This window comes from Larimichthys crocea, chromosome XVIII, assembly GCF_000972845.2.
Source record: "Larimichthys crocea isolate SSNF chromosome XVIII, L_crocea_2.0, whole genome shotgun sequence".
Classification (NCBI taxonomy): Eukaryota; Metazoa; Chordata; class Actinopteri; family Sciaenidae; genus Larimichthys; species Larimichthys crocea.
In genome coordinates this window covers 3,593,465-3,618,473 of record NC_040028.1, presented here as the reverse complement: position 1 = coordinate 3,618,473, position 25,009 = coordinate 3,593,465, and the positions used below count along the sequence as shown (strand labels likewise).

At 39.3% G+C, this 25,009-nt stretch overlaps 1 protein-coding gene across 1 annotated transcript in view; it reads left to right on the top strand.

Moving 5' to 3' along the window:
- cntnap5a (contactin associated protein family member 5a) overlaps window positions 1-25,009 on the top strand; it is a 71,846-nt gene that overhangs the window by 16,634 nt on the left and 30,203 nt on the right. Inside the window, exons 4-10 of the mRNA XM_019277060.2 lie at window positions 3,014-3,161; window positions 6,382-6,585; window positions 7,195-7,379; window positions 8,551-8,694; window positions 14,526-14,793; window positions 21,782-21,925; window positions 22,057-22,216. Of these exons, the coding sequence (XP_019132605.2) occupies window positions 3,014-3,161; window positions 6,382-6,585; window positions 7,195-7,379; window positions 8,551-8,694; window positions 14,526-14,793; window positions 21,782-21,925; window positions 22,057-22,216 (1,253 nt within the window). The remainder of the gene's footprint in view (window positions 1-3,013; window positions 3,162-6,381; window positions 6,586-7,194; window positions 7,380-8,550; window positions 8,695-14,525; window positions 14,794-21,781; window positions 21,926-22,056; window positions 22,217-25,009) is intronic.

Sequence of the window (25,009 nt, the reverse complement as noted above, 5' to 3'; positions counted from 1 at the left end):
GTGGCTGTAGGCCTGTTTTACAATGAAGAAAAATCTTGACAGTATCTTGACAGTATTAGCATCTAGATAAAATACTGAAGAAAAAGCTAAGGCTTTGTTGATCCTGGTCTGATTGCATACGATCAGGAATCGCTGTAGTATTTTCACTCATGGCAAGGTCATGTATTCACAGCTTTCTCCTTACTGTGTGTACCTTTGGGCTGTTTAACTGTCCAATGACCTTTTTGGGCATACTGTATCGTCATCTACGCCGGCAGCAGGATTTATCCCCTAGTGAGCTGATTAAAATAAACGTATGTGCCTGTGCTGTATGCAACAAAACGGAAAACTGACTCAAGGGAGCTCATCACTGGAGAGGAAGAGTAAAGAGTTTTAATGAATGAGGAGAGAGACTGTTACATGGTGACAGAAACATAAATAGAAATAATGAAGGCTCTGTGGGGTTAGGACTGTTTATGTGGATAAGGACTAAGCTCGGTCCTCTGGACCTCTGGAAGATCTTTTGTACCCTCAGGCCTTTATTCTGAGGCTTTACTTCATCTCCCAGCAGGAACACACAAGATGATCTGTCGCAAGTTTTTCCTAAGTGTGGAGGAAAAACAAACGTCATAGCTCAGGACACCCTCAGTGGTGTGCTTGTACTCATATTGCTCTTGAATACTAATGACTCATGCTGACGTGCCTGAGTTTTGTTAGCTAATGGATAGTTAGAATGATTGGTGTCATGCCATTGTTTCCGACGGCTCATTATTCTGAAACCCCAATAGTCCAAAAAATGTCCCATTGGACCGAAAGCCCATTTGTCCAACAGCCCGTATCCCAAAAACAAACTCCTATTGCTCTGACGGCCCATTGCTCCAAAAATACACAATCTCCCTGCAGTTGTTAGTTCAGTGACTTCTGGCCATATCCGTGGCGCTGAATCAGCGGTGGTTTTGCCCTTAATAGGCTATCTTTCTGACCGTGATCTTTTTCTACATTTAACAAAGTAGTTCTGGTGCCTAACCAAACTGTGACCATTGCCTGCAATGTATCTCAGCAAGCTTTATTTTGAAAGTCTAACCAGACGTTCCATATTTATTTTTGCTAACTTAAACCACTAAGAGGATACCATGTCAGTGTCATATTTTGCCTGAGGTGTGAAAAGCATGCAGTGGCCTGGGGTGTGTATTACACACTTTGGCAAGATACCGGGTTGGTGTATTTGGAGCAGTGAGCCTCGGGGGTCTCCGACAAATGAGCTTTGGGTCCAGTGGAACACTTTCTGGACTATTGGGGATTTGGAACAATGGGTGGTCCCCACATGATCGCACTGCAGCCTCAGTCAGAGTTAATTTGGTTCATTAGATTTTCCAGATGTTCAGTGTGGAGTCAAGTGGAAAGACAGGATTAATAATTCTGGCAAAATTAAGAATCAGAGATTCGTGTTTTTAAGTGTTTTTACACTGGTTTGAAGTGGACAGGGTGTGATGGGAAAAGCTAACCCAATCACAGTCTTGTAATATTTGAATCAGTGTGTATGACACTTGGTGGATTATGTGTATATTATGTCCCCAACAATGTCAGTCAGGCCAGATCAAACCACACAGTCCTGATGTAGAAGTTCAGATGTTTTTGACCAATGAATAATGACTGAGGATATTTTTATTCTGATTTTTTTCGTCATCATGAAGTAATGCTTAAACTCTGAAGTTACTTTTGAGTGCTTTAGAAGACAGCTGTGTGTCCTCCACAGCCTGAAAATATCAAAGTCATGGCTAGAGCACTATGACAGGCAGCAAGTTCTCATCACCCTGATATCAAATAAAACACTCACAACTACATTGAATGTTTTGGCTAAAAGCATTTAGAAATTTCGTGTTTTGTGAATATGTATGTCTTGGTTTTTCAAGGCCAGCGTGTTTCTCTTATTTAATTTGGTTTAAAAGCTGTTTGCAGTGCTCAAGCAATACATTTCCTTTGACCAAATGTTTAAGCCCCAGTGCCATTTGTTAATCCCTCCTGTGCAGACGTGAATTACTCTGCATGTGTAAATAAGCCTGCCTTGTACGTGTGTTGAGACTCAGCCACGAGGCTCTGCTCAGTAAATGGCTCAAAATGTGAAAGTAGTAGCATAAATCACAATAATAGCCTTAACAGTTGCATAGTTGCCTTGATTATCTACCAGAAGGCAGCATCCTGGTACATTCAACAATGCTTCTGCTTTGCAGCATTGTAAAAGCACCGGATGGTCATTTGTGCTGCTGGTCATTGTGTTTCTGTTGTTGCGGAAAGCTGAATTATTGGCCTTGTCTGACTGTGAACTATTCACAAAAGCCTGGAGCACTGTCAATGATCTATATTTTCTGTTTTTTATTGTACGAGTACCTATTGATTTGATATGTCACCTGCCTTGAATCGGTTATGAAGAAGCTGGTCATCAGTCATTTAAGAGGAGAGGTTGTTTGTCTCTGTTTCTGTCTCCATTTCTCTCTGTTTTTCTGTTTATGTCTCTTGGCTTTGTCTGGCACAGGCTGAAGTAGAAGAGAGGTGGAAAAGAAAAAGAAGAATGACATCTCACCATTGTACTTAGAGGTTTTGCTTTGAGATCTGCAGGGTGAAAACACAATACGCGATCCCTTATTTTGCCCCTGGCTGCCTCAGTGGTGATTTTTTTTCCCCTCACATGGACTTGTTTGAACGGATATTCTCACATTTCTACACCGCACAATGATTCTTATCACTTTACATCAAATAGTATGTTCAAGGATAGGAAGAAGACATTGCCCTTGGGTTTGCTTTGTCAGCACTTTGTTGTTGTCTGTGCTATTCAAGGATTGAGATTTTTTATTCTGCTTATATTTCAAGTATTCAGCTAAAAAAAAACAGACTTTTCTACTAAAAAAAATAAATAAAAAAACACTATTTATTTCTGAGGTCATTTGGCTCCACTGAGAGAGCCTTGGTCATTTGCTTTACATCACTTTCATGCTTCCATCATAACTATTTTCTTTGTCTCTCTGTGGTCCTGCAGAGATTTGTTGGGAATATGAATTCGGAGGCCGTGGTCCAGAACAAGCTGTCCCACCCAGTGAGAACACGTTTCCTGCGTTTCATCCCTCGCGATTGGAACCCCAGCGGCTGGATGGGCCTGAGAGTGGAGGTGTACGGCTGCTCGTACAGTGAGTAACGCACACCTTGGAGTTAACACCACACCTTGAAAGTACATCTTACCTCTGTACTCACAAAGCCTGGAGGGATCTTTGCAGCTCCACTTCTGAGAGAACTTCTATGGGAACAATTTTCTTTACACTTTGGTTTATAACGTGCTGTTTGACACGGCAGACAGCAGTGAAACAATTATTCAAAAAAGAAAACAGTCAAGGTGTTTAACATATACCTGCAGCGATCTCTTCACGTTCAACACTTCCAAAATAAAACTTGAAAATTGGATCCAATTGTTGTATCATGTGGTGACTGTATTTTTTGTCCTGGGTTTCAGTTGTGAGAAAAATGCTCAAACAATTAAGATCAGCATAATCTTCTCATGGTGTAATTGATTATTTTAAACACAGGGTGATAAAGTATGTAGTGTTATATACTTTATGTCCTATTTTTTTCCTTGTTCTTGCTTTTTTTTTTTTGCCCTTATTATCTCTAAGTGCAATTTGATGTCTCCTTAGTGTCTTATGTTTAATGTATTTCTGTTTTTAATGCATTTCCATGCCCCTGTAAGGCACTTTGAATTACCTTGTGTCTGAATGGTGCTGTATAAATAAACTTCTCTTGCCTTGCAGCAAAACACTCCAAAACCCAATTTCTATACTCTGTCAGACCAATTTTTATTTTTTTGTTTTCCTTCTGACAGGTCTTTTCTGGTTTAGATAGCAGACAGCTTGTGGTATTTTATAACTTTGTTTGCACTGTAGCAGCTACTAAGATAACAAAATGCTGATTTTACTAATAAATGTCACTGGAAGGGACAGTGTGATTTGTAAGCGGTATGACAACACACAAATACACAAAGCAAATACAGATAATGTAAAAGCATAAAAAATAAAAAAAACATAAAAAAAAAAAACATGCCCAATGCAGCTCAGGTGATAAAATACTGACTCACGCTAACACAAGCGGGTCAATTAATATCAAATTCATCATTTACTTTCCTCGTTTATCTTTCCCATCATGACTTAATTATCTCCTTGTCTCAATTAAATGCTGTTTTCCTGAGATAAATAACTCATTATCTCAGGATGACTGAGGCTGTTATACTTCGAGTATGAAAGAGAGTCTATTCACGTGGGTTTCATCATCGAGTCATTGTTCTCTGCTATGGCAGAAAAAGGTGTCCCACATAACAGCCACGGTAACAATGACAAAGGGGTAACTAAGTGGACCTATTCATAACATGCAGCATACACCGGCTAGCTTCAGGCAGTGAAGCACACATCAGATATGCCTTACAGACAGAAAGAGTAGTCAAGGTGCGATAGCGGGGATCTGCCAATCCTGGGAGCAAGTATAAAGCCAAGACTCTGCTGGTGTGTGGGCTTTTATAGAAAATAATACTGCCAGTGCCCGTAACAAGCAATGTTAGTTATGAGTTATTTCAAGATAATGAAATCATTTTTTCATCCAGTGTTTTTTTGATTCTGAAAAGAACACAGTTCAATTATTACTTGGGCATAACATATTGAATGATAAAAGGCTGTATTAAAGTGATTCCATACCTAGACGTCTGCATAGCTGATAAAAGGAAACGCTGTTCACACACGCACTCACATTTCTATTCGAGCAGTTCTCAATAAAACACATATAATGGGGATTCACTGACACACCTCTCCCACACATTGAGAAGCAGCACTAACTAGATGAGCCAGTGAATTAATGCACTGTGAAACACAGTCAGAATATCCCAGAGTGATCAGGTTTATGACGCCCAACCACCACAGCAGTGAAGAGTATTAATGTTGCATAAGCAGGTATAAAACTAATACTGCCTCATATACCCCTTATTCCTCTAGTGGTCAGTATATTTTTGGATGCATGCCTATGTATATAAACTACTTAAAATACCTTATGAATTACAGTTACTTATTAATGACTTGAGTTACAGAAACCACTAATCCCCCAAATCAGACTGAGACAGAGACACAGGCAGGCTACATTGCTATGCAGCTCATTCTGCTGCATTACAGACTGTAATCTATACAGGAGTGTATCTCTGAAGCAGGATTATATAGAGATGACACTGAGGATGCCCTCATACTATTAACTGATCTCAAATATATTATTCAGGACTCCCTGAAATCTATTGTATATGAATGAGGAGAGAGAGAAACAGGGAGCGTGTAATATAGATTAAGGTTCTCTCCATTTTGTCTGGGGACGTTGCTCGTGTGGGTGCCACAAGGAGAGAAAGTACACAAGTCTTTTCCTTCCTCACTCAGATCGCTGTGTATCTGCCGAGCTCCCAGCACTGCTGCAGTGTGACAACACCAAAGCCAGAGCACTTTCAAACAGGGCTCACCAGAGCTGCGTGTCTCATAACAGACTGTTTCAAGACTGATTAACCTGTGCGGCTATTTGTTATCGACTCCACTGTGGATAGACTTTGCCGCCTGTTATTGCGACTTGATTACATTTTTATAATTGTTGGATTGTTTTGATAGATGTGATGCAGAATGGATTATTATTTTCTATCAAGTCTAATTTAATTATTGCATCCAGTGGCTGTGCTCTGCTTTAATGATCAGTGGCTCGTCCAAACCAATTTTGTGCTATCGCTCACCATTACTTTTCCCCCCGAATCATTTCATAAAATTCTTCTATTTACTGCACTGTTGTTTTTAGCCCTCTTGTAGCTTTACACATTTAGTTCTTGTTTACTTTCCATTTCTTTTCTGCCAGATTTATCCACAGATTTGCAGAGACTTGGGATGAGTTTTCGTGAGAGTATTTCTCATGAGCAAAAAAAAATCAACCACTCCAGCCCTCTGGCATTAGATTAGTAGCAGTAGTATACAATCTTTATAGTTGGCTGGGATATTTTTGTTTGTTTTTAAAATGAATCCAAGTTTGAGCCTGGAACACACAAAAATGATTTAATACTAGTGTCAAAATGTACATTTATAATTAGGAGCAAACAAACACAACAATTAACAACAACATTACCATCCAACATTTTCACATTTATGTTCTTCTGCAACTGTGACTTTCATTGTCATATTAATTGTTTGGTGCAAAATGATGTGAACATAAATATAAGAACAATTACCCAAAACGTGACACTATAGTAATTACATTTTAAAAACAGTACAAACTTGTAGAAGAGTTTTCTTCTAGTTTCTTGAAAGTACAGTGTGCAATACTGACTGAAGAGTTATTCTGATCTTCTTTTAGAGTCCTACGTGGCAGACTTTGACGGCAGAAGCTCCTTGCTGTATCGGTTCAACCAGAAGTCTATGTCAACGGTAAAGGATGTGATCTCTCTGCGCTTCAAGAGCCATCAGGCCGAGGGCGTTCTACTGCATGGAGAGGGGCAGAGAGGAGACTACATCACCCTTGAGCTTCACCGAGGAAGACTGGACCTCTACCTCAACTTAGGTGCGTTCCCTCAAAAGAATATCCTTCATACATATTCACTAGAATTTAGTCTCCCAGTGTGTGTGAGTCTTTGTGATTATTTCGAGAATCATTGGCAGGTTGAGAAAATACAGATCCTTTAAAGCAGGTGTATTTTGGAGGATGTTTTCATGATGGAGAGATATTACAGCAATGGGGTGGTTATTATTTAGACATTTCACCTCATTTCCACCCAGTGTTTTTTTTTCACAGCATACCAAAGACTGAATTTAGGTCATATCAAGTCAGATTGCTGTTTATCAAGCAAAGGGATTTGATGTGATGTTAAAAAATACTGACATTTCTGCCAATAAATGACTTCAACAATGACTTGACTAGAGAATAATAGTAAAGTAAAAGATAATTCATTATTTTAGTAATTTATTAATACACAAAAAAAGTTACACAGTACTTATCTTCAGAGCACTGTCCCTGTTTCAATGCTAGAATACGTCACCTAAGTCAATGGATTTTGTGCGTTCATGATTTTTTTTTGGCTCTGCCTATCTGCCCTCACACATTTACAGGCTCTCTGTGGACGATGTAAAGCCACTCACCACACTCTTGCTGTTTTCTTTGTGTTTCCCCCAGATGACAGCAGGCTGAGATTCAGCAGCGGCCGTGTTGCCGTCACTGTGGGCAGTCTGCTGGACGACCAGCACTGGCACTCTGTTCATATAGAGCGCTTCAACAAGCAGGTTAACCTTACAGTGGACTCCCACGCACAGCACTTCCAAACCAAAGGAGAAGGACACTCATTGGAGGTGGACTACGAGGTGAGTTCATGTGATGATTGAATTATATAAATTGAAGGGGAGAAAGCAAGAACAGCCTGGTAAATGTAAGCATATCACTTAATGAATTTATCCGGTAAGGGCTAGACAACCCTATTATTACTAACTCAGCAATGAGCAGTGGAGTTATTAATAAGCCTTGGAGCACAATGGTAAACAGAGTCTAGCATATGTAAGCCCTGCAGAAGGGACATGTTTTGAACTTACATCTCCATTATGAGTGATAGAAAAGAAAGTAGCAAAGAAAAGTAGCAGAGACAAGTTATTTTTGTCGTCTCAAGGGAACAACAAACTGCCAGGAGGTTTGTCGACCTCTAAAAACCTTGCACACTTCTTGTTTTATTTAAGTTATAAACTATATTTTAACAAAATAAATAAGGTGCACCTATTTAGAGACTTTTTAATTAATTGTTCACTAAACCCCTCCTCCAGGCAACAACTGTCCTATCACGTTTTAACAGCTATAAGCTGAAACAGCAGTTCAGTCAAGCTTTAGATTTCTCTACAAATGCGGTGCACATGGGGGTCTCCATATACAAAGAGTTTAAAAGATGGAACAGGCACGGGGGGCAGAACCCTCAAAAGTTTAAATTTGCACAACTGCAGCCGATACACATATGTACTTCTGGATTGTTAACGTAACCATTCCAGCAAATAATTGTCAATAATATTACTCCAAAATAGAAATTAACCTGTGTCTTAGAAGGTTTCCATTCCTCTGGGGAGGCTTTTAAAAAGTTTTTGGATAATGGCTGCAGGGGTTTGCTCTCATTCAGCCACAGGAGCTTTAGGTGTTGGATCATCAGGTCTGGCTCTCAGTCGGAGTTCTTGTTCATCCCAAAGATGTTTGGTAGGGTTGAGGTCAGAGTTCTGTGCAGGCCATGAAAAACAGCGTTAGACATGTACACGTACTAGATAGAGTTACTCTACATGACACTTTTGTACACAGTGAGTGAGTGTTGTTTTCACACGCTGAATCACAGGCTCAGCGGTTCATCTGGTGACAATGTGTGTTTGCATGTATTTTTACACAATTATGTGTTAACAATGGTGATGATGGTGATGATGGTGATGATCAGAATGTGGATTTTCATTTTAGATATTTGCATCCACTGCTAATGGGTCTACCTCTTCTGTTTGCCTTTTATCAAAGCTGAGTTTCGGAGGTATCCCGCTGCCTGGTAAACCTGGAACCTTTCTTAGGAAGAACTTCAACGGCTGCATGGAAAACCTCTACTACAACGGAATCAATATCATAGACCTTGCAAAGAGACGCAAACCACAGATACACAGTGTGGTGAGTGGCACAGATGCATTCTGATTTTCAGGCAGTGTTGCACTTTTTGTGAAGATGTTGAACAGAGTTATATGGAGAATGATACTGGATTTTTCAGGCAAATATAGATATCAATATTTTTAGTTTTAAAAAATCAAGCTTCCTCAAACACAATATATCATCCAAGAGATGTATTGAGCGTGATATAATTTGAAATAAACAAACAGCTCACACAATGCAGGGATCCAGTGTCTACTCATTTATTGCATCACGGTGATGTTTCACGCACAGCTACTCTTCATCAGACTTAAGTGACAATGCCATCCTAAACACATATATATTTCATACAGTCACATGATACAATAACATCAACTGAGTTTCTGATGTAACAATGAAATAGCATACAGAGACCACAATGACAGCACTAATACACAGAGGATAGAACTTCCAATTAGTGGGTCAAAAAAGGGCGAATGTTCATTGTTGTCCGTTCCTCATTAAGGCCTTAGTTTCTAGACTTTTAGTGTTTACAGTCTAGATCCATAGTAGTAATAATAAGTTCAAGTTTCAAGAGACTGTCTCTGTGGGAGTTGGACAGTTCAATTTCCAATATAAGTGATCACTGTGGTTCATTAGACTGAAATGGTTGGCCAAAGGGCTCTTTTGGGTTCTGATGGTACTTCTGTGTTCTGAGATTCAGTAGCATATGCTCGTCTCAAAGATTAAGCCATGCAAGTCTAAGCACACTTGGCCGGTACAGTGAAATTACGAATGGATCATTAAATCTGTTTTTGAGGGTCCGGAGCTTGAGCATGTATATCACTTTGTTGGTTTTACATGAAATGATACTTTAACAATGAATATTTTTCCTTTGTGTGGGTGTGAATGAATTTACACTGTTGACAGTTACCACATTTTTAATTTCCTGGTTCCACAGGATTCAGAACATAGCATTGGGATGGTAGAGGGATATTTGGACACCCCCGCCTTCTGGTTGTGGGCATTCAGGTTATCCTGTTAGCCATGGTTTTAGTCCTGGTGGTGGTAGCACTCTGTGTCCAGATGGTTTATTTTACAGTAGAAGGGTCATGGGCCAAAGCGTCTGAGTTTCGCCTCAGTGGATGTCCATTTGAAAGAATGGCATCAGTGTGCCTTCTGTATGTTGAAATGTATTGCAGGAATACACATTCTTAGAACTGTTCAGCATTTTCTCCTTCTCGAACAGGCTGACACACTGCAAAGTAAAAACTGGGGGACATCTTCAAGCCTGTGACTCCAGTCACCTGCAGAAGAATGTCAGGGCCAAACATGAAGTAGTTTGTGGTCAACACAGTCTAAATGAGCTCTCAAATACACAATGTGCTAGGTGCACTTTTTGTTCTTTCATCTAAAGAAAAAAACTCAGCTGCCCTTAGCCCCCCTATATAGAAACATTGGTGTAGCAAGACCATCCATTGTAGTTTTAATTAAATCCATAGAGTCTTTGATATATGAGGCCATAGGCGTGACACAGTGCTGAAGGAAATTATCTACAAACACAGATATATTTTCTGTTACGCTAAGGAGACTATTGTAGCAATAATGTGATTCCCCATGGGGTACTGCTGTAGACTTTATACATTTTCATTAAAATGTAAAACTCTGCTGTTATGTTCATGTTCAGTGATTTCCTGTCATTGATACATGCATGTACTTTAGATTTTATTTCTGTGATTAAGTTACCCAGTCACCAGTCCACCAGTCTAGGGCCAAGTAGTATGTATCAATAGATGAATTCTTACATTTAGGTGGAATAAAGGCTGATTTATCTCAAGCAGTTCTATGGGTCCTATAAGGGTTATCATATTGAAAACATAGTTAGACTTCTGGTTATGTTTAATCATATTCACGACTAGGTGATACAATCCCTTGTTTGTTAATACTTTGAGGCCTTGCTGTTTTGAGTGGAAATGATGATGACATCTCAGTGTCTTTAAATGGGTGCCCTCCTTCCCCAGCACTTCACCAATAAAGCCAATACACCTCCAGAGAGTTCCGTGATGAGGCCTGGTGTCCCATGCTCACCCCCTTTACATCATCTCATTCTTGATGTTATTTCAGCACCCAGATATTGTCTCTCCTCTTAAGCCAGAGCTACTGGCTTGCCCTTTTAGGTCAACATCAGAGAATGCTTTGATGGCTTGACATTGGTCCTGACTTTAGATTCTCATGTCCTTAAGCAGCCTGGTAGTTGATATGCCTACAAAACCTTTGCAGGCAACTTCCACTGAGAAAACCTTTAGCTCTCCTGCCATGTTGTTTGGCGTCAGCTGAAAATTTTACAATCACAGGCCTTGCACAAAACATCGTCCCAGGGCACTCTAAGTTCTATGACGTAGACAGTACAAAGTGAGGTAACCCAAAGAATGTGGTCCAGTCTGTAGTAGGTTGTGGTGATCTTGTGATGTGAATCAGAAAGTCTGTCCCAAGTCTGCCAGTAACTTCCAGTCCAGTGCTACTCCCAGCTTCACAAGACTAGACCAGTTTGAGATGGAAGTCATGAAAAACCTTTTGCAAAACATGTTAAAATCTTTGCAGTGGGATGTAGGACAAAATGACAGTCCAGCAGAGATGCAAGTACTATAAATAGGATGACTTGACAGGTTTATGACATTCACTTCCACTACAACCTGCAGGTGTTGTAGGGCTCTCTTGTGGTGTTTTTGCCCCCTCCTGCCCGTCTCCCTCCTCAGTGGACTTGGGTATGGAGGGCTTGTGTCTGTGCTTGGTACTTTCTAAAAAAGGTTTCTGTAGAGAAGTGCTGGTCCCCGAATCCATGTGGAGTGAGGAAGCTGATGCAGATGGACTAAAATGTAGCATTGTCTCCTACATTGTTGTCTATAATTATATAAGTGGACATCGGAGCCCTGTTCATTTGTTTATTCCATGATTAACTCACTCTCAGCCCAGCAGCTGGCCTCTTTTGGTTTGAAAGTGCGTACATAATCCTATCTGAGCTGACATAACTGTGGAAAGATAAACTGTTGTTCTAAATGACACACATTTTGACATTTGTGCTGATATACAGTATAAGCCAATATTACCCAATATATTGCCCTATTGGTCAGCTCTATTGCTGACACATATGAATACTCTTTGTTCCGGGTCAGTAAAATTCTTCAGCTTCCCCTGTAGATTCAGTTAGAGTCTGTCCAAATGACTTCCTGCAGCTCGGTGTAGTCCCAGTGCTTCTCTTTCAAAGAACAGATTTAATGCTTTTAAAAACTCGGAGATGTGAGAAAGCACTTTACCATTTGAAAGCCTTCTTACAGAGCAAAGGATCTCTACTAGGGATGGGAATGGATTTTATATTTAAAGAGAGAAAGTAGGAGAGCATACTAAGAAGAGTCAAACTGTCAGTATACCGTTTATTGCATACACTGCATGTACATACACTGCATGTGTATATATACACACCATACACACTATCTTAAAGTGACACTGAACTGCATAATTACATATATGGCATATATTGTGTAATTCTGATTAATGTACAGTGCAGACTGGAGTCTCTGTTTAGTGTGACAACCTTTGACAGCTGTATGTTGCTGTATGTCTCCTAGCTGATGACAGCTGTATAAAAGAGTTTTGCCTGAACTGACACAAGATGTCAGCTTTCTTCTGACAATGATATACAGTATATATTACTGTATACTATGTGAATAAATTGACAATAAAGTAAACAAAGCCAACAGCTTGTGAATAAAAGAGCTGTGCATCTGCAGAAAAAGAGCTGCGAGCTGTGGGGTTAAATGGCCTCTGGGGTACTGCAAAACCTCTTCGTGGTGCAACTCACTACTGTCCTACTCTAGATCTTTAGATACAATTCACAACACAGTCTATAATATTACATGTTTTTTGGTCTGCTGTATTTTGTTTAAACTGACCTTAATTATGAATGCTGGCTAAACCTATAGGTAACCCCTGTTTTTGTTTTGTTTGTTTTTTTGCCATAGCTGCAATTTATCAGCCCCTTGAACACCTCCTAAGCTACAAACATACTAACCTCAGCATGTTAACATAGTCACAATGATAATGCTAATGTGCCGACACAGGGATAATGTTTACCATGGCATTTTTGTTTAGCATATAATCATGTTAAAATTTGCTAAATAGCAACAAACACTTTTCATTTTGCAGGTATTTTTTAATATATAAACCAAAGTATTGGACCGATGACAACTGAAAAGTCAACAAAGTCATTACAATTTATCCAGGGGAGATATGGAAGTGCCAAATGTATTAAATATCAGTGCAATCCATCCAAAATGGTGCGCCAGCCGACCAACAGTCTGACATTGCCATCCTCCCCCGCCATGCCGCTACTTTGGATAAAATCGATGCTTTCGTTTTATTTCTCCTCGCTGTGAGGTCTCACATTTTTCTCTCAACTGATTCGTGACGATATTTGATTAGTCAGATTTAGGGCGTTCTGGTCAGAAATTGGAAGGCAGGAATAACGTGAAAACAATCACGACATCCATTGAGATCCTAACTACTATATCATTAAGTCCAAGTGTGTGAATGGATTCATTCGCAGAGTCAACCCTCCCACACAATTCAGATTGGTCGGCCAAAGAGCCACAAGCCACATCTCATCTGAGACATCCTCTGCCTTTAAAGTCTGATTGCTGCTTTAAAAGGCCTTTACTGACAACAGAGGCAGAGAGGTGGAGAGAGACTGTCATGATGGAAGCTGTAATGGAATTTCAATGGGGCTATCTCCCTGCGGTTGATGGGAGGGAATCACATTGAGAGTAAAAGAGCTGTGATTGCTCTGTGCTGCCCTGCAGGCACCGGGACTGATGGGACTCTGACCTTAGCAGACACCACCGGTCTGTGTTTGAATGAGTCTAACACAACCTCAGCGCTGTACAAAATTAAACTGAAATGTAAAGTTAAATGTTTTGTTGTTTTTTTTATCTTTGCTGCTCTACTATATTGGTTTGAAGCACATATATTTCATGAATTTATCTTGTATCTGGCCTTTTCTTTAGAGGATCTTTTCTTTTCCAAGTTTGCTTTCTGTGGCATTTAAACAGCCCCTGAATCATGTGAACTTTGTCTTTAATCTACAGGGAAGTGCTAAGCGACAAGAAATGCAAAATACAATGATTTGGCCAATTATTATACTTTATATGACATTCTTGAAGGATTTTGGCAATATGCTTATTCACTTAAACGTAAATATGAACGCTACAGTCCACAGCTGGATGTTTTAGCTTAGCATAAATACTGGAAACAGGGAGAAACAACTAGCCTGGCTCTGTTCTAAGCACTTTTAAAGCTCATTAATACGTCATATAATGCGTTCAAGGTGACGGAAGGCTGATTTTGTTACCCTGGGGACAGGCCTATCTAGTTTCTAATCTAAGATAAGCAAATAATCGCCGGATATGTGACAGATGTGAGAGTGGTATCGATCTTCTCATCTAACCTTCTGTAAGAAACAAAAACGTGTATATATATATATATATATATATATTTCCCAAAATGTCAAATTATTCTTTCAATCATTCATAGCATACACAAACGTGGCAGCTCTTCTCCTCTTGAATCATTGTGAAATAATTCTGCTGCATACTGCTGATTCATTGACAATTGATGACAAATAATTCAGCCTGACTGATTAAAAATGAATATTATAATTAAAGTTACTGTCATGCTCATAGTTCTTTAACCATCTGTTCCCTTTTTGTGCTGGCAGCACTTATTTCCAGACATATCACAATGAATTTCATGAGACCTGCTTGCCCTAACATGTAGCTGAAGACGCATGTTAATCTGTGTCCTTGGGTTTTGTTATCCTCCAGGGCAATGTGACCTTCTCATGTTCGCAGCCCCAGCTGGTGGGCTGCACCTTTCTGAGCTCCGGCAGCAGCTTCCTGTCACTTCCGTCAGCAGCGTCTGCCACAGGGGGTTTCTCAGTTCGCTTTCAGTTCAGGACATGGAACCCGGACGGACTGCTACTCTCTGTGCAGCTGAGCCCAGAGCCCCAGAGACTGGAGCTGCAGATCAGCAACACCCGGCTGTACCTGACCCTCCACAACTCCGGACGACAGAAATCAGAGGTGTCTGCTGGTGAGTCCACAGTCTTCATATGTACACATAATTTCAATAACTGCGTTAGTGAGGACGTGAGGACTTTGTTTGCTCCCACAGACTTTTCTACTTTATACCTGCGGTTTATTTGAAATCAATTTTTGCATTGTGTTGTTCTCAGAAATAGGAAGCTCTAATATGAAAATATTATAATCATTACACATTGTGTGCATATCATACTAGAAGTGTATTTCTTCTGCAGAGTCATGTATTCATGAAGAATATATTTGCATGGTGGTTGAAGGATAAAGCAAGTTTGCTCTGAAATATTCCCTTCACTCCAATGTGTCTTTGAAATGAAAACTAAGAACCTGGAGTTTCTGAAATAAGATGAGACGTGTGTTTCTGATTGGGTTTCAATCCTAACAAAACATTTCTGAAAGACCTAAATTTTGTGGAGACTAGTAGGAGAAGTCTGTCCAAACTATATTACAGTACGAAAGATAAGGAGACCGTGCAGAGTAGGCAGTTAAACCCACATGAGCATAATTAAGTTTGACCCAAGAGTGAATTAGGTCATCTGCAAACCTTATTGGAGAGAGGATATTTGAGACATTAAACAAATCATTATTATAGGTAAATGATAATAACAGTCTAAGAATGGACCTCTGCAGGACCAAGTTTATCCTCTTTGTTTATCAAGTCAAGAGAGTCGGACAGACTTTTATTATATTCTTTGGCAATAGAGTCAGGTGGGCGATAAATAACGTTCTCTCCACCAAAGACACCAGAGAGCTCGACAAAAACAGATTCCACCTCAGCCCCAGCTGACTTCAGGGAGAGATTATCCCTAATTTTAAATTCATAGTCACCAAGAATAAACAGAGATACTCCACCTCCGCATCTTTTTCTCTTACATAGTGAACCAAATTGTATGCAGGTAATTTAAATATTTCTCCTCTGAGTCCTCTGTAAGCCATTTCTGATAAAGCAATAACAGAAAAATTGTGTTTGCGTGAAGATAAATAATGAATGAATTTGCCATATTGCCTTCTTATATGAGGCATCAAATGATGAAAGAAATTCAGGTCTGGGTCAACATCAAAATTGTAAGAGTAAAGGGATCAAAAGGGCTTCAAGGTCATTGCCTTCAAAATCTGATTAGTTATAGTTTATATTCTGTGTAAAGAATAATGTCCTGTGGCTGTGTGGTTAAGTAATCAAAGTTCTGTATTAAGTGTTGGTCCACTTTTGTTGCTGTGGGTTCTGAGTAGGTGCATGGACAATAAGTTCATCATATCTCAAATATGCACTGTCACCTCACTTTGTCTCGAGGTGCTTTCATTACTTGAGTACTTTTTTCTTTCTTTGTCAGACATCTTTACTGAAGTCCTCTGAGAGAGACCCTGGAGCCCTTTTTAGTCATTTCTAGACTTACCTTGAGATCATTGAGTTGCTTTGACAGATCGTCCTCCTGTTTGCTTCGACAATAGGAAAAAAGCTTCAAAGCTTGTACGTCCAGATTTTCAGTTGATTTTTCAAAGTTCAGTAGAAGTTCTAGGTTTTGACAGGATTACTCAGACTACTGTTGGATAGGAAACCAGCCAAATGTTCAGCTGGAGCCATCCTGTTGGTCAAGTTTGAAGGTTTCTTGATTATTAAAGAGTGACTGACCTATAGGTGCAAATGTTTTATTACGCAGGAATTGTGTTACCAGGACCAGTGTTGTATCTTTACAAAATATTATAATGTATTCAGCTGACTAGTCAACATGCGAAACCTTAGAAGGAAATACATTTAACACATTTCTTAGATCTCTCATACTACGCATTGTAGTGAGTAACACCAGGGGTTAAGGTGAGATATGGCAGATGGGGTAACCATAGGATCTCAATAGCCTGTAGCACATTTCCTGCGTCACAAAACATGTGACAATTTGCTACTTTTATCTGATAAAAGTAGCAAATTGTCACATGTTTTGCGCTGTTCACAAGTAATTTGAAGATGTCTGTGGAACCCAGACACTGACCTAATGTAATAAACAATTAGCAGACACAAATATAACTAAATACCTTATTAGATAACAATATATTAGATATAATGATAGTTATATATTTAAAAAAAATAAATGTAAAACAGAGCTCAGTCAGTTGGTAAAAAAAAAAAAAAGCTTTGCATTTGTTTCCTTTACCACCAACCAGCTGATCAAGAAATTTTAACTAAATTTAACTCCTTCGCTCTTTTTTATTTGGTCCTTAACTGAAAACACTGATAGCTAAACACTTTGAACAGCAGTAGGTTCAGCTAGCTACCACACCGAGGATGAACCGTTGTGATAAAAGTACAGCAGCCACTATCCACTGTATTTTATGTTGTTGCACTTACAGCAATTGTTGTCAACTTGTACCCTTTCAAATGAACCACTGAATTTCATTTCTGCTTTAGTTAGTTATGGGGGGACTGTAATGTAGTCCTAAAACTAATTCTGAGACCCATAACCTTACACTTAACCTTACAGATGTGTATATATGACACACACACACATCTACATGAGCATGCTGACTCCAAAGTGCCCTGTCTGCAACATGCACGGTTTCTCTTCTACAGGCTACTGACTAAGTCATTTGATCCCCTTATTTTTTATCACATTTGTCCTTAATGAACTCCAAAAAGTTTATTTCTTTGGAATTACTTGGGAAAAAAAATGTCATCATCCTCTGTCTGGGATTACTTGGCAAAGATAATAGAGATAACTGTGATTGTTTGGGGAAGCCAGACTTTCAGCAGATGGTGAGCTGCAGGGAAATATAGATGGGGAAGACAGCCACAGCTAAGGGACAATATTCCCATTGATATAATTTACCACAAGCTGCATTAAATTACCCATCAGCCTTAGAGCAGAAGCACATGAGGAGTATGACCTGGAGTCCTTTTGCTGTTTGCAATAACGAAACAATAAACGTAAGTAAAAGTTGCATGGCAAATTCATTTAGCTGAATAAAGTGGTAGTGTAATATTAGTTTGATATGAATTGACTTCACGGTAATATGGGGTATTTATCCATTTATTTACCCACTTGTTTTCATTAAGATCCACAGTTTTTTTTTTCATCCCTGCCTGACTGAATTTTTGGAGGTCACAGCTGAAATTATTATTGAGCAAGATCTCTGATAGCATCATGATTATAAATTCAAGGTGGCTCATCTAGCAGCTCAGTGCAGAGATGGCCAACATTTTAAATATACTGATATATAATCCTTGGAATCTATTCTGTAAAATGCTCAATTATTTTGTGTGAATGTGATCCATCAAACACACATGGGGTAAATGTGTTGTGTTATGCTGGGGGCAACTGGAAATCTTCTCTGTGATGGCTGAGTCATAAGCAAACAGTGAGGGGTCAGTAAACATGAGCATGTGGCACAGGGCTTGGATTATCCTAAGTTTAAAGAGTTACCTGTTGCAGCCAGTAGATTGCGTTGCCAGTGCCGCGTTCAGCTGCATGATCATTAGAATGATTAATAACGTGAAAATGCTGTGCACATAGTGAACATGCATGCAATCCAAGCTCCGTTAACACCCAGAGAAGGGAAAATTGTGAGTTAAACATAATTAAAAGTAAGTGGTTCATAGATTACAGAGTCTTCTCACCTTTCTCATCACTCTCCTCCCCTGGTACAACAGTATCACATGCCTCAGCAGTGTCAAATGTGCAATGTCAAAAGCACATCCAAAATGAGCTACTTTTTTTTTTTTTTTCACTTCACTCTGCATCTACTGCCAGTTGAGGTTGTTAAGGACTTGAGGCATCTGCCACTGCAGCTTGGTGCAGTAATGACATGATACTGTCACATGAAACTGTGTATTTCCTGGAGGCAGCACTGGGGTTCAGAGATGTAGTCTCAGACAGAAGACGAATAGGCAAATGTTTTAACTGTCACGCAGGTCACTGATGTGATACAAAAAGAATTATTTCTGTGTCCTAGATAGTACTTTGACACTTCAAGCTTGGCCAGCAGTAGGACAGGAAGGAGATGATGAGATATACTGTATATGAGCTGAATGGGGAGGGGAGGAAAACTCTGTCTGATGCTCGCCCAGCAGTCCCTCGCGGCTACACTGCTTATTCCATGAAACAGTCAATGGGGTGGAGAGAAAACGCCCATGGCACTCACAGTCCTCTGGGGTAAAAGGTTGTGCTGTAAGCGAAAGGCATCACTGGATTGCAAGTGAAATTCTCAATTTTTTCCAAGAGGCCGGGCTGATCTGATTTTAGACGAACTAAAATAACTTCCAGTGTACTGTGCACTCTGTGTGACCGTCTTGTCCCCTCTGAGCTCCCAAACCACACAACAGCTCAGTGTGGATGCTAATTTAGTCCGGGTCCAACACAGTTAGAACGGAGGTGCGGATCAGTAATTTCCATTCACAGCTGCTGTTTTTGAAGGCTCTGTTCTTGAAGTCTCTGTGAGATAAGCTGTCACTGTCAATTTAACCGAAATGGGTTGTAGATCAAGCTGAGCTGGCTTATTACTCATCTTTTGGGGTTTTGATAGGTTTTTGAAAGACTGAATGATTTTCAGCTTGAGTTTTATTCCCAGATATCAAAATATTGGATTCAACAAACGGTCAGTCATTTCAAAAGCAGAGGTTTGTGATAGTTTAGCAGAGGGGAAAATGTGCCTCTTGAATGAAAGACATTGGATGAAAGAGCACAAGTTATAATTAGGGTGTTTGAGCAAGTTTTATACCCTTATCCAGAAACTAGACAAGAAATTTGCTTAATGAGCATCAGGGAGGTTGTATGGGGGAAGTGAAATCCGGTTGTTGGCTGTAATCAGTGGTGGATGGAGTATTTTGATCCTTTTTAAAGTAGAAGAAATGTTTTTAAAGTAGCAATAGGGTTTGAATTTAGTTTGGTATTGTCTTGAAAATGTATTTCACTTCACCCAAAAGTATCAAACAAAAGAAACAAGCAAGATTAGAGGTGTTCTAATGTCAATAATGTGCTAATCTAACGTTACATAAATGTTACATTAATGTCTCATTAATGTTTGCCATCTATTTAATGTTGTAACAAGTTTTGCATCACAAAGATGAACGTATAATAATAAGTAAAGGCCAACCATTTACTGCATACTGCGTTAGACACTGAATATGATTAGCTATTAATAAGCCTTATTAGCCACCATCAGTAATGAATACACAACCATTAATCAAAGTAATAACTAACAGCAGTCAACGTCACACTACTTATCATACTTAACTGTTACCTGGTGAAGGCCTGAGGTGAAATTGTTTAAGATTTATCACTTTAATAAGTGTTGGTTGGTGGATCAGATACACAGCAAATTAAACATTGAATCAAAACACTGTTAATTCAACATCTTTCTTGTGTGCAATGTTTTTTTAATTTTATCTTCCGCTGTTACACAAGTCACTAGCTGTTTTTTTCTGCCTCCTGTTTGATGCTGAAGATCACACCTTCCATTTGATAATAATAAATATGTTTGATATTATTAGAAGGTCGAGGTGAGAAAAAGAATGCTATTTCCACCAAAGCGACTCTCAACAGACTCTTATTTCACTGGCTGCGTACATGATACAAAGCAGCTGGACTGAGGTAACATAGATGTAGACCTACACAAATAACAAGCCAGTGTTCAATAGTCCCAGTCCAGTTGCAGAGCTATTTGTGTTGGCAAAGCTAATAAATGGCGCTTGTAGAAGTGTTGAGGTTGTGCTGTGATTATCTCGTATGACTGAATCACAGCCATGATTATATTATCAGATTATTAAATATGTAGGCAGGTACAATAAGTCTCTATGAGATGTACAGTGTAAACATGCAAAATACAAATGTTGAATATAGTATGTTGTTGCTTAATACCACTGTAACGCGATAGTATTTGTCCACAGTATTTGTACACAACAAATCTGAAGTTGACATCAGAGTCCTTCCTCCTCATTTACACAATTCACAATTCTGCTGACAACTTTAATTGTGCGAAAGAAGTAAACTAATTCCACTAAAGTGAACTAATCAACAACACAGGAGAAAGTAAGCAGTATGACATTAGAGGGTAAAAAGTGATATAGCGATTATACAACAATAACCAACTTGAATAAAACATATAATCGAAGATATTCATATTTGGGACAATTTGTTTTCAAAATCTATAGATTTTTTGTTGGTAATACACACAGTCTGAATAATATCTGGAAAACAATCAGTCACAGCAGTATATTCCTATACAGTATGTGATGGAACCCATTTTACTACTCCTGCAAGTAGTCCCAAGCTAACTAATGTGAAAGGAGTTCCCGAACTTAATAAATAACGAACATGTAGACAAAAAACTGAAAAAGAGATATCTGCTAGACATTAATAAATTAATAAATATTAATTTATTCCATGGACAGATTTAGGTTCTACCTCCATGTATTTCACATGCATTTTTAATGTAGCAGACAGCAACGCACAGCTGATGGAGGGTGTGATCCAAACATTTGCGATAACTCCAGATAGTTGTAACGTCCAAAAGTCAAAATGTGTTGACAAAACATGGATGGAATGACCAAAATTTAACAAACATGTTTTTATCTATCAAAAATATTCTGCTTCAATCCATATTTGTTGGTCTTTCAAAAACAACATTCTCTCTGCGGCCACCAAACTGTTTCATCTCCGACGTGCTGCACACAATGGCGCTTTGTCTAATGAATGATGGTCTTACAACACCATAAATTATATTCATGAAAGAAAGTTTATTTAATTATCATAGCAGCGGGGGTCATGCAGCAGCTCTGGCAGTTTGAATGTTACCATGGAAATGCCAGAGTAATATTTTTAGTAATGAGCATAGTGTGATGTCACCCTGATTTAAGTACAATGTGTAGCTGACCAATCAGATTGCTTGGTTAGAGCTACTTGTTGTATAATTAATCATAAAAAAAAACAAATAAAATGACTATGACTTGACAAAAGTAGAAATTCTCGGTCTTAACGTGAAATGTTCTTCTCCAGGGCACAAAGTCAACGATGGTCTGTGGCACTCTGTGAGTCTCGACACCAGGAATCTGCACATCACTTTGACTGTAGATGGTGAAACATCGTCCACAATTGAACTGTGGGAACAGCTGGAATCGAGAGGCAACTTTTATGTTGGAGGTTAGTGGATTCTCACAGTTTGTTTGCAATGTTTAGACACAGGAATTCTTTCTCTTCAACACAGTATTTCTTGAAAGGTTCATAGAGTATGTACAGTAAAACTAGAGGTTGCCTCATGTGTTTCCATCCAGGTTGTCCCACCACGGACTGTCAGCACCAGACTCCAGCCTTCCAGGGATGCATGCGGCTCATATCCGTCAATAGGCAGCCGATGAATCTCAGTCACATACAGCAAGGATTGCTGGGCAGTTATAACGAGCTTCAGTTTGACACCTGCAATATAAGAGACAGGTAAAGTGGTTTGAACTTCTTATTTACACTTTTCTTTAATTAGAGGACAGTTCTTACAGAGATCGTACAGAAAACTTTGACACTCAACAGTCAAAATGTGTCAGATCTAAAAAATCTGTAAAACATTATCCAAGCTGGCAGTACAGAGTTATTCATGCCCACATTGTTAATTCTTAGATGGCAGTGTGTTGTCTGCAGAGCTGCCTGAAAGTCACTGACATCTTGTCTTATAGAGACAAACACGCTGACAGGATCATCCAATTAAATTGCAGCAGAAACTCAGCTACACCTTTTCTGGCAAGAGGACTATGCTAACAAGCTGCTTCCTACTGCCCTGTGTGGCATCCCTCCCTATCCCTATCCCTATCCCTCATTACCCCACACAGCTGTGGGCTCTGTGAACGGGATTGGCAGACCTATGAGCTCATTGAATGTCTGCATGTGGCTTGGAACATTTATAGGAACAAGACAAATGCGCAAACTGCAGTTTTCCTTTTTTTTTCTTTTTTTTTTTACCTTGTATTTGCCCTGAGGAGAATCTCTCCTTTGTCAGATTTCAAACTGTCTGCTTTCTAGTCCAGATTGTCTGCTGTCAAAGGATATGCAAACACAACAGCGCTGCCAGTCTGTTGTGTCTTTAGGCGAAGAGATTCACGGCAGGAACTGACAGAACGATAGAATGAGTTGTTTTCTTTTCCCAGACAGAGATGCATATGTCTTATGCATGTATATGTGTTGTTGTTTTTTCTTCCCCCCCCAAAAAAAATCCCAGTCCAAAGTAGGTTTATTGTATAAATAGCTCTTGGTAACTGCTTTTAGTGGCTAAAACATTTCTAAATATTCTAATAATAGAAGGAAAAATCCTTAAAGCTTGATTACTCCCACATACATACAGCTGAGGCAAGGGATTTAAAGGTCCAGGGTGGCTCTAAAGAATATGGCAGGAATTCAATATATTATTAGTAATTATGCTTTTATGAGTGTTAATCACCTGGAAATGTAAAACAGAAAACTGGATGCCTTCCTGCGGGGCAGACTCAGAACCTGCTCAGGGGACTACAAAGCCCACCTGGCCTCAGAATGCCTCAGAAACCCCGAGGAGGAGCTCATGTCGGTGGCATCTGGAACGCCCTACTGCCACTGTAACCTGACCCCGGATAAGTGGAAGGAAATGGATAGAATCTTTAATAATAGTTATTTATAGTAACTGAACAAAGTATTTCATAAAAAGTGGAGAACGTTTTTAATGCGTTCTGTATTTACATGCATTATGCAGTATATGTCTATACAGTAACAAAGAATGTGACGCTTACATTTACATAAATTTACACATCAAGCAGGCACAGACAGGATCATTAAGTCTCATATTCACTCACCTTTTAGCTCCAGTTTGGTCTCCTCCACCTCCTGAGGGAAAAATCTGGCTCGTTAGCCACTAAATGTTCTGCTTTCCTCGCCAGCTGAAAGCTAACTTTGTTTGTATGTCATTTGGTGCTCGCCTGGTAGGACGGTGAGTTCATCACAGCTGTCTGCTGCTGCTGCTGGAGAAAAGGTCAATAAGTTATAAAACCAAACTGTTAAACCAAAACTTGCTCACTGTTAATCTAAAAACGAAAAAAAAAAGCTGTGAAATGTTGCAAACATTTTGTATTTTTTCTTTTAATCCCTGATAAATATTAATAACCACTGCATAATGTATTTCTTAAAAGAGATAAAAACAGAGGTTGTTTTTGATATATCCTATAAATGAAACAACCTATCTGCATGCATTATGCATACACTCAGCAACAAAGAAACTTATGCAGAGCTAAAATGAAATTAGTGAGTGGGTGACATCCACACTTGATTCTTCCTGTTCTGTACTTGATGTCTCGTGCTGCGAGGACATCACACGTGAGGCTGCTGCACTCAGCTTTGCAGATGTTTATTACGATGATGTTAACTTTCATTTCCCTTACTGTGGCCTCTTTAATGACCCCTGTGTATGAGAGAATTAACTTTTAACAGAGTTAATCTCTTTTTCTCTGTGTTTAATTAAAACCTGCGACTCAATTTATGGTCAGTGTGCACTTAGGTGTGCTGGCTACTGCAATTCCATGACCTGTAAGGGCAACCATGAACACAACAGAAAATAGCTTGATGGTAATTAAACCAGTGGCTGCAACCCTATCCATGTTGCGGCTGGCCCGCTCCGCTGCAGTTAATAGGTGGGAGATGAAAGTGTATGAAATTATAGATGCATGCTCGAAAGGCTGGCAATTATGTGAAACTGAAGGAGGCTTGAGGAAGGGACTATTAATCAGAAGAGTGTGGTTTGAAATTTCTGTGAAGCGCTTATTGTGTCAAAATCCCATTAACAGGCATTCTAGTCTGAAGGTGACAGTAATGCTTTTATTTTTAGAGAAACACCTCGACGTGTCAGCTTTTTCAAATTCAGACAAGGGCACAGTATGAGACACCATTGTTTCACTGTTGTTTGAGATTTTTAATGAAACATGAAGAAACAGCAAATTAATTTATTGGGTGGGTTCCAAAGCGGGTGTTCATAATTGCATACAAAAGAATAGAGAGTACAGGGAGTACGGGTCTTGCTTCCCTGATAAATAAAAGATCAAGTTTGCAAACATGAAGAAAAGAAGTACCTTTATTGGGACCTAACACTAATGCCTGAGAGGTTTCTATGATGTTTTGTTTTGCTGCCAAGAAATTTGAATTGTTTCGTGCTGCCGCTGATAGCAGAAGATGAAAGAGTTTCAGCTCTAGGTGTAATACATTTTTATCTTCCGCTAATAG